This window comes from Capricornis sumatraensis, chromosome 2 (genome assembly GCF_032405125.1).
Source record: "Capricornis sumatraensis isolate serow.1 chromosome 2, serow.2, whole genome shotgun sequence".
Taxonomy (NCBI): Eukaryota; Metazoa; Chordata; class Mammalia; order Artiodactyla; family Bovidae; genus Capricornis; species Capricornis sumatraensis.
Window position 1 is genome coordinate 124,470,169 of NC_091070.1, and position 14,535 is coordinate 124,484,703.

Below are 14,535 nucleotides of genomic sequence, written 5' to 3' on the forward strand. Positions count from 1 at the left end.
CAAGTCTAGTGTTAGTGTTAGCTCAAAGACAGGATTTAGATATTTTGATTTCTAGACAGGTGTTCTTCAGAAGCTAAACTACATGGGAATGGAAGAGATTAAAAAGCACTTTTCTTGGAGCAGATCTTGAAACTTTTCAGAGTCTAGTAGTGAAAGCTTCTTGAATCTTCTCAATTTATTATCATTGTGTTTTGCCAAGGTATCAATTATAACACACCCTTTTAAACTTTTGAGTGTTCCTGTATTAGTCTAGTGGCCAGTTGTTAATTTAAACATCACTGAGTTCCTGAAGGAGGGAGCTGTCAGCTCATCTGTCTGATTGTCTAAACAGCTATCCAAGACCACCCCTTGCTCCTTGTTTTCTTTTGCTTTGCAATGGGAAGTCACTCCCTGGTTTTGCTGCCTGCTACATGATTTCTCAGTTGAATTCTTCTCTTACTTTAAAAAAAAAAATCACAAAGAGTAATTGTTTTTTCTTTCAGATGAAGATGAAATTTACCCTAGAACTTGTTTCTTCTTGTTCTTTCTGTTTTATTATTATTTCTTTTTGGGGAGGGAGGATGAGAGTGATTTTTTTTTTTTTAGTCTCTCTTTTTCCTGATGTTTTTGATTTTTTAAAACTATCTACCCACATTCTTGGTATCTCTGTGCCATTCCCACTCTGCTGCCTCTTCTGTGAGCTGCTTATAGCCTAAAACAGTAACTTTTGGTTCACCTGAACTATAGTTGCTGACTTCAGGACCTTTAGAAAATGTTTGAATTCAGTGGGATATGCTTGGATGCTTCAGACTAGCCTTACAATACATTTAAAAAATATCACACCCACAGAAATTCTATTTTGCCCACAAAATTTGCATTGATCTAGTTCCCACTCTCTGATGCCATTCCTAGTGGTCTCACTCCTTACCTGGTCCACTGTGATAGAACAAAGTCCACATTCTGGCTGCATCAACATCATCTGGGCTGCCTCTTGGCCTCAACACCCAAGGATTCTGGCACAGTAGGTCTGAAATTCCATATTTTGAGATTCTGCATTTTTCAAGGTTTACGGGTGATTCTAATGCAGTAACTTGGTTGGAGCCCAGTCATAATTCATTATTCTCTATCAGGTGTGTACCTTGGGGTCTTCCCTTTTTAATGTTAATAATTTCCAGAACGAATGTATCCTTAATCAGCCATTCCAGTTTTTAACCCTTCTGACTTCCAAAGATTTTTGAACTTGGTGACATAAAAGCTGTAGAGTAAATAATATCTTATATAAGAAATAAGTACTGTGTCTTCTTATTCATCTGAGCACAGTGGGTCCACATTGTCTCTTTAGAAGGGCTTCTTATATATATTTACATGATATTATTATAAACTGCCCCCTCCCTTTCCTCTCTGTTATCTCTTTTTCTTCAGGTTTTATTCACATGTATCACTTTTGGACACATTGTCTATTGGTCCTTAATGGTTTTAGGGCAAAAAGTTCTAAGCTATGATTTGAATGAGAATAGACTCAGATTTTACATTATACTGATACTGTGCATACACTTCTAAGTGCTTCCTTTCTTGACCTCTCTTGAACCACAACTTAACCTTTATTTCACTCCCACTCTTTCCTTTTTCTCCTCCTTTCATCTTTCCTTTCTCTGCAGATGACTTGAAGCCAGAGGGTTTTCTTCTCCTCTACTTTTCTTTCTTTATCTGTCTGCCATATGCATTGTATTTTGGGAGGTTCACTGGTCTAGGAGCCAGAAGACCAAAATTTTTCCCCCGGTCAGCTGTTAATTAGTTTTGTGATCTTGTGGGAGGGGCACTACTTTGGTCCTCCATTTGCTTAGGCACTTTGTTCATAATCACTGAGCCCATTACAGACAAGTTGAGACAAGACTCTCTCTCCTCTGGTCCTCAGTCTAGTGCCTTGTCCACTCTCCACACCTCTTCCATCTTTTGTACAAATGAGCTGATGCACACACACACAAATCCTCAAGTGCTTATTGTTAGTGTGCCTCTTGAGGAAAAGAATTGTGTCTTTTCATTTGTGTTTGTTCTAATACCAGCACCCGACCATGGGGTTGCAAAGACTTGGGTGAGACTGAGTCCACCCAGCGCACACAACCCTTGTACCTAGAATGGTGCCTTGGCATCTGATAGGCACTCAGTACATATTTGTTTCATTGAACAATTACTTTTAGTAGTTTTCTTATTCTGGACTAGTACAATACTTCAAGACAGTTTTTTTAAAAAGTAGTATTTGCAGAAGTTATTGCTTACCTTACATTTGGGGGAAAACCGAATTTTCCCCTTCCCCAGATGTTTTATTTAAATTTGCCGTTTTGAATTTCTGTGTGTGTGTGTGTGTGTTTGTGTGTGTGTGTGTGGTGGTTTCTTCTCTCTTTTTCCTGATCACTTCTGCAATTCATAAAGGTCACTTTTACTTTGGAATTTAACCTCAAAGATGCTGGCATCCACCCTCTGCCTCTCACTTGAGTTGCCTCTACTGCTTCCTGTATTACTGTATCACTATGGCAGCAATTTCTGTAGTTTTGTCCAGAGTTGCCACGCCCTTATTGTAATTTGGACATCTTGAGGATTCTTGGAATATATTATTTTTAAAGTTAGAATTAAAAAAGCCCTCTTTTATATTGGAGTATAGCTGATTAGCAGTGATATACAGGGCTTCCTTGGTGGGTCACTGGTAAAGAATTAATTCACCTGCCAATGCAGGAGACATGGGTTTGATCCCTGACTGGGAAGACCCTACATGCTGCAGAGCAACTAAGCCTGTGCACCCCGACTATTGAGCCTCTGCTGTAGAACCTGGGAGCCACAACTATGGAGCCCACGTGCTGCAACTGCTGACTCTGGTGCACCCTGGAGCCTGTGCTCCACGCAAGAGAAGCCATCACAGTGAGAAGCCCATGCGTCGCAACTGGAGAGGAGCCCCTGTTCTCTGCAACTAGAGAAAAGTCTCTGTAGCCATGAAGACCCAGCACAGCCAAAAATTAATGAATAAAACTATATGGAATTGATCTATTAGTTACAGGTGTACAGTAAAGTGATTCAGTTATACCCATACAAATATCTTGTGTTTTTCAGATTCCTTTCCCATTTAGGTTATTATAGAATATGGACCCAAGTTTCCCTGTGCTTTATAGTAGGTCCTTATTGGTTATCTACTTTAGTAGTATGTATATGTCATTCCCAAATTTACGAAAATTTGTTTAGATGATTTTTTTTTGAGATTTATTTCCTTGTGAGCTGCATATTGTAAACTTGAACTAGAACGAGCAGATATTTACATTTAGTATATTTGCTTTTTTCCCTCCAAGAGGGTTCCATTGAAAATCACCATCAAAATAAAAAGCAAAAGGCGACACATGGTAAATACATTTTTTAGAGAACCACAGAGGGTGAGCTACCTCCAGAATGAAATTTGTTCCTTGAGGGCAGAGACCATGTCACACGCATCCCTTCCCTGGCCTCTGCCCAACATGTGGTCAGCCGGGCAGCAGGTCCTTCCTGGTCGTGGCACCTGTGACTCCTGCTCTGCCTGCCCCAGCTTTGGGACATTCTGGAAGACAGGTGATGGTGAGTCAGAGGTGTGTCCTTATAGTCCTTTCTGCTTTGAAAAGATCAGTTAAAGGTGGACCCCACCTATACGCTTTTATGCTATCTCTTTTTATTAATTAATGGGTAGTTGGAAGTTTCCTCTTTGTTGACTTATTTGTTGGGAGGAACTTTAAAAATTCACCTAGTCCTTCTATCTGTCCCATGGTGATTCTGATCCTCTTAGAACATCCTGGTTAACGTGTAGCCTGCCTTTTTTCTCCTTGATCATCTCTTCTGATAGACAGCTCCCTCTTTCTGGAGGCAGATGAGTCTGGATTTGGACAGCTGTAATTCTTTGAAAGATCTTCGTATATTCAGTTCTAATCTTCCTCCTTATGACTTGCACCCACTGGCATCTTCTTAGGAATTTGTCTCAAAGAGTCCTGAGCCTTTTGTGTTAGGGATCCAGAGGTACCCTTTACTGAACTGACACCCACCCTTCCGTAAAAGGAGTTAAACCCAGTGAAGACCTTGAAGATGATCCCATCGGGGAGATTGCTTGGGTTAATCATTGTAGCCCTATATGTTTTGTACCACCCTTTCCAGATGGCAGTGGTGGGAGGGAAGCATTTGTTGAGCAGTGTTTCCCCAATCTGTTTTATAATAAGGACACCTGATGTCTTCTCCTGGAGATTCCGATTCAGTGAGTCTGGAATAGTGTCTGCGAATTTGTATATTTAAGAAATGGCCAGGTAACTTTTATACTAGGGAAATTTTGGAATCACTGCAGAGAATCTAGGAAAGCTAAGGGCTTTTTTGTTTTGTTTTTGTTTGTTTATTCTTTGATAATGCTAGAGATGGATTGCTTTGACTGTGGGTCCTGTGGTCACTTTTTTCTGCCTTGAAAGTGCGTGCTTCTTATTGAATGCCTAGCTCACTAGGGAGAAGAAAGCCACTCTGGTATCCTTAAAAGGCTAATAAAATTATTTAGTTGTAAAAGAGTGGGGTTTTTGGGCAGTCTATCCAAAGTCTTAGGACTGCCATGTGTGTGTCATGTATGACTTTGGTGGATGCCTCCTTGTCCCTCCATCAGGATATTACCTGAGATGCCAGAATACATAAAAAAAGTTCCAGTTTTCTTGGTGTCTGTTAAGGAATTCTGACCTCAGCCCTTGTGAATGATGCTGGGTCTTTGAGGATGTCTGTCTTGTTGACCCATGAACACATATCTGATGTCAGGGATTTCCCTCAGATATGTTAGTGAAAAAAATGTAAAGGTCATTCCTTTCAGGCAGTCCTGCTTTTGGGGTGTCTGGGCTGCTGCAGCAAGTAGAATAAGGAAGGTAAGATAAAGGGGGTCTGGAGGACTTCTTGAGCAGAACTGAGCAGTCTGCAAGAAGGGGCTCAGAAGTGCACCTCTAACAGAGACACTTGGTGTTGCTGTTCGTGATAGGAAGAAGGAAGTGGCTTCAGATCTGAAAGGATACGCTCATGGCCTCTAGATGGGACAAATAGCAGTGTTCGTTGGCAGTGGTAGGAAGTTGGCTATAGGTCTGTTCTTTCTTTTCTCCTCCCCTGGAGAACCAGCTGTGTGGCAAAAAAATACATTGTGACATTAAAAAGAATAGTAAAGCCAAGAAGCGGGAATGATACAAGCCATAGCTAGGAGTGAACAAAACAAAGCAATTATTGTGTTAATTTGTTTATATAAGTAAATATATACATTTCTATATAATACTCTAGTAGGAGCCTTACTTAGCTCTAAGCCCTAAGCTGTAAGATTTAATATCTGTGTAGCTGTGCTGTCTTAGTGGTGTGTTAGGGAGGGCTATGGTGTGTTGTCAACCTTAATTTGTGTGTTTCCCCTAGCATGGCGTGGTAGGCAGTAAGGGTATTCTGCTTTTCTAGCTGTGTAGGAGTCATTGACCAAATGGAAGATAGAGACCTGCCCCCAGGAGCTGACATCATCAGGGAGACAAGACAGATGAGCACACACAGGAACATGAAGTACAGTTACTTAGTAACTTATCTATCCTGGCCGAGAGCAGTTTCCTGCAGTCGGGGTGACTAAGAGCTGTAGGGTCTGGGGGGAGTAAATCTCGAAGCACCAGGGAACAGCGACCCCGAGCTCACCCCTGCTGGGCTTGTCTGCTGTTCTGCTCTTTCTCTGTTGGAATTTAGAAGTATCAAAACTTGACTTGGGGGAAAGACAAAGAGCCCTTTGTTTGGTGGGGGTGTAAATATAAATTTGGCACATGTTGTGGTGTCTATTATGTCTGTTCGTGGGTTTGTGGCAAGAGAGAGGGCTGTGTTCTCAGACTTGGATGCCTAACCTGATCTTGGACAAGTTAAGGTGGAAGGAGCTCCTTTGGAAGATCTGGTTCTCAGTGGCGGTCGCTGAAGGAGCCTCTGGTCACAGCCAGGCAGTGACTGCAGTGCCGTGTGGACACACCCCGAGTTGCTGCCTCAGGTGGCATTGATTAATCATGCTACCATCTCCCTCACCCTCTTGTGCTTGTCTTGGCAAAACCCTGTCCTACCGGCTCCTCAGAGTTTGGGCTTTACTGGATGATTGAATGAACTCTTAAGGGGTTCATTTTACTGTCTCTTGGCTCTCTTGAACTGTAGGCCAGTTACTACCGTCCAGCTCTGGAGCCTGTGATCTCCCAATCAGGTGGTGAGGGGCCTGTGTCCCTCTTCCCGGTGCACTGAAGGGCCTTCCCCAGAGACCTCTAGGGAGGGCAGTTTCTGGTCTTCAAGGCAGTTCCATCTGCAGGGTATTGGCAGTGACTCTAGTTCTTTGTATCAACCAAACATCATGCCAAGATGGATTCATCATCTCACAAAGGCAGGTTGTATCCATGGGCGTTGCAAAACCTGTTTCTGGGTTAAGAGTAGTGCTCTCACCTCATATATTTATTTATAGGAAGAAAGCCTGGCTGTATTTCATGAGGTAAGGAAAACATGATGATAATATTTTGGTTGGAGTCAGATATTGTCTCCCTAATAATATGGTATCTTTTAACAAATAGTATCCCTTTAAAATACAGTTTTGCTTGCTGACTAAAGCAAGAAGCTGTGGTTACATTCTAAAGTATACTACCTTGTTCAGAGACAGGTGCACTTTAACATTGGTATTTGCTTCTTTTTCATCTCTTTTCACTCTCATCTCTGTTTTGTGAGGAGATTCTGGGAGGCTTTTAAGCCTCAAAGATTAAATAATCTATTTTAACGAGTACCTAACAGGGAGAGGTTGCTATGCTGGCTTACTTCTTCAACATTCCAATAAGAGAAAAATTGATACTGTTTAAGCACTAATATGTTTTGTTGAGTTTCTGAATATGAATAGTCAGAACACTAGATAGTGTTAAATTGTTTACTTCTCTAAATGGTAAAGTGGTATGCTGCAAAGAAACTTTTGTTTAATTCTCTGCTTTCATGTGCTTTTGTCTATAAAGTGTAGAGACTCACTGATGTTTAAGGACGTGTGTATTTTGATTATTACTTTTTACTGTTTTCTTTGCTGAGAATATGCCTTTATTTGCTAGATCTTTTAAAATTGGAACATGAAGGACATTTACTTTATTAGAACATTTAAAGCACTTTCTAATCTTTATGAGGATTATTAGAGAAAAAAACATGTCTGTAAATCATGCACGTTTGGGATGTTACTATATAAAGTAGTAACAATATGTCATGGCTCCTGTGACATAAACTTTTAAGAGATTGAAGGAAAATCTGGTTGTAACTGAAAACAAACATTGTAACATTTAAAGGTACGTTTACATAGCAACAGAATTATTCCTTATGTTTACATGTAATTAACTCATATTTATGCTTTGTTGATTTTCTCTGGCACCTTTACAAGAATTTTTTTGGGCGAGGTATTGGGCTTCCCTGGTGGCTTATTGGTAAAGAACCTGCCTGCCAGTGCAGGAGACTGGTTAGATCCTTGGGTCGGGAAGATCCCCCAGAGAAGGAAATGGCAACCCACTCCAGGATTCCTGCCTGGGAAATCCCATAGACAGAGGAGCCTAGTGGGCTGCATACAGTCCATGGGGTCTCAAAAGAGTCGGACACGACTTAGCAATTAAACAACAATTTTTAAAGTAATTATATTTAAGGGTGGTTAAGGAGTTCATCACCAGCTCGATAAACATGAATTTGAGCAAGCTCTGGGAGTGGGTGATGGACAGGGAAGCCTGGCGTGCTGCAGTCCATGGGGTCACAAAGAGTCAGACCCGACTGAGCGACTAAACTGAAGGACCTTTGAAAAGTATAAGAAAAATCCACAGTTACACCACTGTTAATATTCTGGTGTACATCATTTGGTCTTTTTATCAACTCTTAAAAATTGTAGATTTATAATGTATATGTGATTTTCTGTTCTGTCTTTCTTTGATTTCTCCTTTGCTTTGGTTACATATTTGTCTCCATCATTTTTTTCTTTCCTGCATAAATGACACTTTATAAATGCCAGATTTTAAATCTGGCATTTAAATGCCATTCTGTATAAATGATCTTTATACAGAAATTCCCCTCTTTAGGATATTTCTATTAAGCTAGATTTCCAGAAGAGAAATTACTATGCCAAAGAGTGATTTTTAAACATTGGGAAATAAGCAGAAAAACATAAGAGAAAATTAAAATCTCCAATAATCCCATCACCTCCAATCAAAACCTCACTTAATATTTTGTTATATTTCATACAGTTGTTTTTCTGTGCCTCTTACTGTAATTAAGATTTTAGCATATTATAGTTTTACTATATACTTCTGTACCACTGAAAATATTGTAAACACTTTCCTATATATGTAAATAATTTTTTTCTTCATATTTCTTTGTTTTTATTGAAGTACAGTTGATTTACAATCTTGTATTAGTTGGGGCTTCCCTGGTGGCTCGTTGGTAAAGAACCTGCCTGCAGTGCAGGAGATCTGGGTTCGATTCCTGGGTCAGGAAGATCCACTGAGAAGGGATTGGCTACCCACCATATTCTTACCTGAAGAATTCCATGGACAGAGTTGCCTGGTGGGCTATAGTCCATGAGGTCACAAAGAATCTGACACAACTGAGCGACTAACACTTCTGGTGTATAGCAAAGTAATTAAGAAAGAATATATATACTCTCAGATTCTTTTCCATTATAGTTTATTATAAGATGTTGAAAATATATATATATTTCCTGTGTATAAATACTTTTTAAGAACATGGTTTTAAAGGCTGCCTACAGTTTTATCTGAAGATTCTATTATATTTTATTTAAACTGAGATCTAGTCTTGGTTTCCAGCTTTCATGATTATAACTAATGTTGTGATGAACATTCTCATATGTAAATAATGGTAGGAATATGTATTTTCTTAACATAAATTCCAAAAAGTCAAATTATTTTATCAAAGAAGATGGACCTTTGTGTGGCTTTTGATACACATTGCCAAATTTCCTTTCATATAGTTTGACCAAGTTATACTGTATTAGTTGAATATGAGACTGTCCGTGTTTCCAACCGTCATCAACACTGGTTTTATGTTTACAACTCTTTAACAATTTGATAAGTGGTAAATGCTACCTCATCCTAATTGGTATCTCTGCTTATAGTGGTCTTGAAAGTTTTTCATGTGATCAGTGGCCATTTCTGTTGCCTTTTCTTTTTATTTATTTTGGTAAATTGTGTCTTTTATTCATCAAGCAAGGTATTTCATTTTTGGTTACTGATTTGAAATATTTCTTTAAATATTAAAGGTATTCTCTTTATCTTGAATGTGTTAAAACACACACGGATACATTAAACTACATAATATCAAATTGCTACCAGTATTGATATATCAAAAATTATTTAATAGCTTTTAAAAAATCCTTTGATTTCTAATCCACTTGGTCAATTTTCTGTATATTTGTTAACTGGTATTTTCTGTAATTACTTTAAAATTCTAATCTGACTGTATCGTAAATCAACAAGCTGTCAGTTGTGTGTGCCCAGAAAATGCACATTTACTTTAGTATCTTATGAAAAGATACTGGAGGAAGCAAAAAAACCCAGGCTATTCTGAAGCAAGCTCTGTTTTGGGATGGGTGGAAGGTAGCCTGCTTCTGTCTTGTCTTTTTGGATATCCAGGATCTTGGACCATCCCTGAAAGGCGGACCTGAAATTCACTACTAAATCTGGCATTCTGACCTAATTTATAGTTGTGCAGTGGTGTAGCCGCTCCATTTGGTAAGCCAACAGGATGACTAAGATTCTTTCTCCTCTCTCTTCGCAAAATTGATTAGTTGTGGGACAGAACTGACTGAATCAACCTGTTGTTTTGGCACCCCACGAACACCACCTGTTTCTTAGATTTCTCCCTCCAGCCTTCCACTGACCTAGCTCAGTGCTGTGTGCACAGTGGGTAGGAGATCCGCGTTGTTGTTGAAGAATGTTGCAATAAAGAAGAGTAGATTGCTTTTTTCCCCATGCTTGTATGTTCTTAAGGCATCCTGCTGCTTTTGACATAAGAGTTCCAGCTGAACTGCTATATGTGGCAGCTCTGTGGGTCGTAAGTGTTTGATTCAGAGTAATTTCAGGCAATATGAATGCTTTCTTAAGTATCATTGGAATTTACTGGGCTGGTTGTTTGCCAGCTATTACCATATTTAGCATGAGGAGACCTGGAGAACAAGAACATTTCTGACCAACCAAAGAAGGAAACCTCTCTGAAGGACTGCAACTTTTTTTTTTTTTTTTAAGGCATAGGTTAAGAGTTCGTGTCCCCTGGTCTTTGATATTCTGCCCAATCCACAAAATTAACTTATGGATGGGAAGAGAGGTTTGATGGTGAAGCTCTTTCTCACCCTGAAGTCTATTAATACTGTTTCTGGGAGGAAATTAGAGAATTCTTACTCATAGACTGCATTGAGAGGCTTAATCAGCAGGTGAAGTTGTTGCTTAAAAACAGGTTAATGGATATTTATTCTCATCTTTCTTCTTGAAGGCTTATTACTTTCCTGCTTAGTCATGATCTGAATTTATTTTGGCCCAATCATTTTCTTCCTCCTACTTTTGAAATTATCAGCCTTCTCTCTGTGGCTTAAAATTTCTCTGCCTCAGTTTTTCCATTTTAAAGATGAAGATAGTATTTGAAAGGACCACTCGGTACAATTAACATAAAACATAAAACGACCCTAACATTTACATAGCGATGCGGAGTTTACAGAACACTGTTACACAATTGCCTCCTTTAATCTCACAAAATCTTGGTTGAAACTGAGCCTCTGAGGGGTTAGTTAGCTTGTATACCATTGTTTGGCCCTAGATAATAAGTGACAGAGCTGGGACTTAAACTTGTGGTTTGACTTTTAAAACCTCAGCTTTTTTTTTCTTTTTAAATGTTTGATTCTTACTATGTGTCATTCTCTTAGGGCTTTATATATATTTTCTCGTTTAATTCACATGGCTGTCCTTTGGGGTAGACAGTAGTTAGCTATACTACAGGTAAGAAAATAGGAGCTTAGAGTCATAGCTTTGGATGTTGGGGCGAATAATAAGGTGGTTAAAGGATGGAGCCAGGATGCAGACCCCTAGCTCTTGGGCCTCTGTAGTCAAACATGGCACTTTATCCCCATTCATACAATCACGCCTCACAACAACCTTTGAGATGGGGAGGAGGGGAAACTGAGACCTGTAACATGCTCAGGATAACGGAATTAGTAAGTGTCAGAGTTGGGACTGATTGAATGATTGATTTAGTCTACTTGTCTCCGTAACCCTTGCTCGTTGTATACACTCAAAATACATGTTTTTAATCATTTGTGTATTGATAAGATTGTCAGCTCATTGAACATAGGAGCCAGCTGTTAGAAATCATTGGTATATTCTGAATAAAAGGATTGATTTTAGTTGGCTAATAGCCCTGGCCTTTTCTCAGTTGATTTCTGTCATCAGGACAGACAGATTGAATTTGGGTTGAGAGGAAAGGAGTTCCAATTAAGGGGGTCTTTAAGCCAGAATGGGCCACAGCTATGAGCTCTTCAGAAGCCTGCTCTCAAGATCAGTGGCCCAGCTCCTAAGGCTCTGCTGGGGGCCATTTTTGTGTGTTTTGAGAGACTTCTCTTTGAGAGGGAGTTGTGAGCTTAGAGGGAGAAAGGGTGGGGATACCCTGGGCTCTTAACTCACTGGCCCTGTGTCCCTGTTTCTTAAGCACTCTGTGCCAAGATTTCCTTGTTTTTAAAGTGAAGGTAATAGGAGCATGTAGTTGCTAGGGTTGTTATGACGGTTCAGTAAGTTAGTGTTACCTTCATGGTATGGTGCCTGCATATAGTGACAGTGTGGTAAATAGTAGTTATGCTGGTGATGTTATTTTGTGTTGCAGTATACACTGGCTTTTTGTTGCTTTCACTTCTTTTTAATCAAAAGTGAATGAGTGATTCAGATCCTTGGTGAGTAATTGGAGCTTCATGTTTGCAGCATGTATGTAGTTCACTGGTTTCCGGTGAGCCTGTAAATATTTAGGGGTATTTGAGTCTGTTCCTTTAATGGGGTATACTTCCAATTTGGAGACTTTGTCTACCATCCAAATTGTATTGATAGGCACTGAATCATTTCCCCTTATTTATTAACCAGACATTTGTGGTTGGATTAGTTTAGTACAGGAACTATGAATTTTTTTTTTTGCCTGAGATATAGCTTTGAGGAGAATGTCAGGGGGACACTCTTGTTCCCCCCTTTCCTATGACATGATAAACATCACCCTGTGCCATCTGGTGTCACCATGCGTTCGGTGCTTTAATTACACCTATAGCACTAAAGGAACTGTCTCTTTGAAATAACAGAAGTACCTCATGGTCTGTCATCACAGCTTTATGGGCTCCCGGAGATTTTGGAATCTCAGACTGGGAACCACCCATCTAGTCCATCCTTGATTTACAGATGAGGAAAGCAAAGCCTCCAAACTCATTAGTCAAATGATGTATCTGTAGGTTGACCCTCTGTTTTTGAAGTCTGAGAAGGGAACAGTGAAGCAGTGGGAAGGGTGGGGTGGGGGAAAAGTGTGGCTATGTTGAAAATGTCAGTGATAGCAGAGAAAATATTTGCCTGTGAGACCCTGCCTGTCTCTTTGGACTTCTTTGTAATGGTTAAGACAACCCAACAGGGCTGGAGTCCTTAGTGATTCAGAATTGGATTAGCCAGGACTGGTGGAGTTACTTCCTCAGAAAAGGGTTTCATATTTTAACATTTGTTTCCCATGACAGTTTGCTTATTCTCAAGTTTTGGCAGCCATGAGCAAATGGTTGTCAGGTTTTTTGTTTTGTTTTGTTTAAGACAAAACTCCAAATTTTATTTTGCCAATTTAGTAAACTGTATTCTACCTACCACTCCTTTTTGCTCCCTGTAATTATTTCTCAAACTTTGTTTTTCAGTTGTGGAAGTACTATGAGAGGTTTTCTTTTGTAGTCTGAGATATTTATAATTTTGTGTAAGCACACTGTTTACAGGAAATCTAAGTGGTGCATATGTTAACTCAAATACCCTTAAAACACTTAAAATATTTTCCAATAACTTAAATCTCCCCCCAAGGGTAGCTGCAGCCACTTACATTAAAAGAAAGGAGGTATATACTAAGGGTAACAGTTATTTGAATGTACTTAATGTGGATAAATGAGAATGTTACTTTGGAGGAACTGGAGTATTTGCATCAAAGCTGACTGGGGTATCAGTTCAGTTCAGTCGCTCAGTCGTGTCCGACTCTGCAACCCTATGAACCTCCCTGTCCATCACCAACTCCCGGAGTTCACCCAAACTCATGACCATCGAATCGGTGATGCCATCCAGCCATCTCGTCCTCTGTCGTCCCCTTCTCCTCCTGCCCCCAATCCTTCCCAGCGTCAGAGTCTTTTCCAATGTGTCAAGTCTTTGCATGAGGTGGCCAAAGTATTAGAGTTTCAGCTTAAACATCAGTCCTTCAAATGAACACCCAGGGCTGATCTCCTTTAGGATGGACTGGTTGGATCTCCTTGCAGTCCAAGGGACTCTCAAGAGTCTTCTTCAACACCACAGTTCAAAAGCATCAGTTCTTCGGCGCTCAGCTTTCTTCACAGTCCAACTCTCACATCCATACATGACCACTGGAAGAACCATAGACTGGGGCATGCTTCTTCGTTAATAGAGTGAACAAAACAAAAACTGCCCTTCTGGAGCTTATAAGAAGCAATGGTAGATTCCATATACTGAGAGTTCATTATGTGACAGATGCTCGGGAGGAAAAGTGCTTTACTTGTTTGGCTTTAGACCGCACAGTAGGTGTTATAATTCCTACTTAGTGAAAGATTAAGGCATGGTCATCCAGGTCACCTAGTTAGTGATATAGACCAGTAGGTGGTGTGGACCAGGATCGGGAACCCCCTTTGCCTGACTCCAGAGCTCACACATTTACTCACTGTAAGAGATGCCATTGTCTCTAAAGTGGAATCCTGTAGCCCTACAGATAATGTAACTTTGGATTTAGTAATATTTTCTGCATTAAATTGACTTAAGTTTTGCTCTTCTTAACATCCTACCCGAGTGGACATTTGCATAATGTGGAAACAATTTAAATGTCAAAATTCCATTCTGAGGAGTTGCAGTTCTTTCTAAATCTTTTTGAAAATGGGAAGTATATTTGTTGTAAACCAAGGAAAGTTGTTTAGAATTGCCCTCCTGATTACTTCTTGATCTTAAAAGAAATTCTTTAGTAGATTAAGACTAGGAATGAATGTGTAGTTTTTTTTTTTTTTTTTTAAAAAAAAACATTTTGGAAGACTTAGAATAGCAATTCAGAGCCATATGTGTGCCAGCCTTTTAAATTGCAGATAGCTTTTTCTTGACTGGGCACTTGTATTCTTATTGTATCTTTCTGAAAGGGATATAAAAGACCATGTATTAATAAAATGATCGGAATGCCTCAGCATATGAAAGTGGACATAAGCAATTACTAAAACTGCCCAGGACTAACCTATCTGGGCCTGGGAACTTTGAAATTAACGGT

General features: G+C 39.7%; 1 protein-coding gene across 1 annotated transcript in view; it reads left to right on the plus strand.

Moving 5' to 3' along the window:
- Nucleotides 1–3,476: 3,476 nt before the first annotated feature.
- The window catches only part of NOTCH2 (notch receptor 2), a 173,132-nt gene continuing 162,073 nt past the window's right edge, over nucleotides 3,477–14,535 (plus strand). The window contains exon 1 of the mRNA XM_068960510.1: nucleotides 3,477–3,573. Coding sequence (XP_068816611.1) covers nucleotides 3,477–3,573 — 97 coding nt within the window. The remainder of the gene's footprint in view (nucleotides 3,574–14,535) is intronic.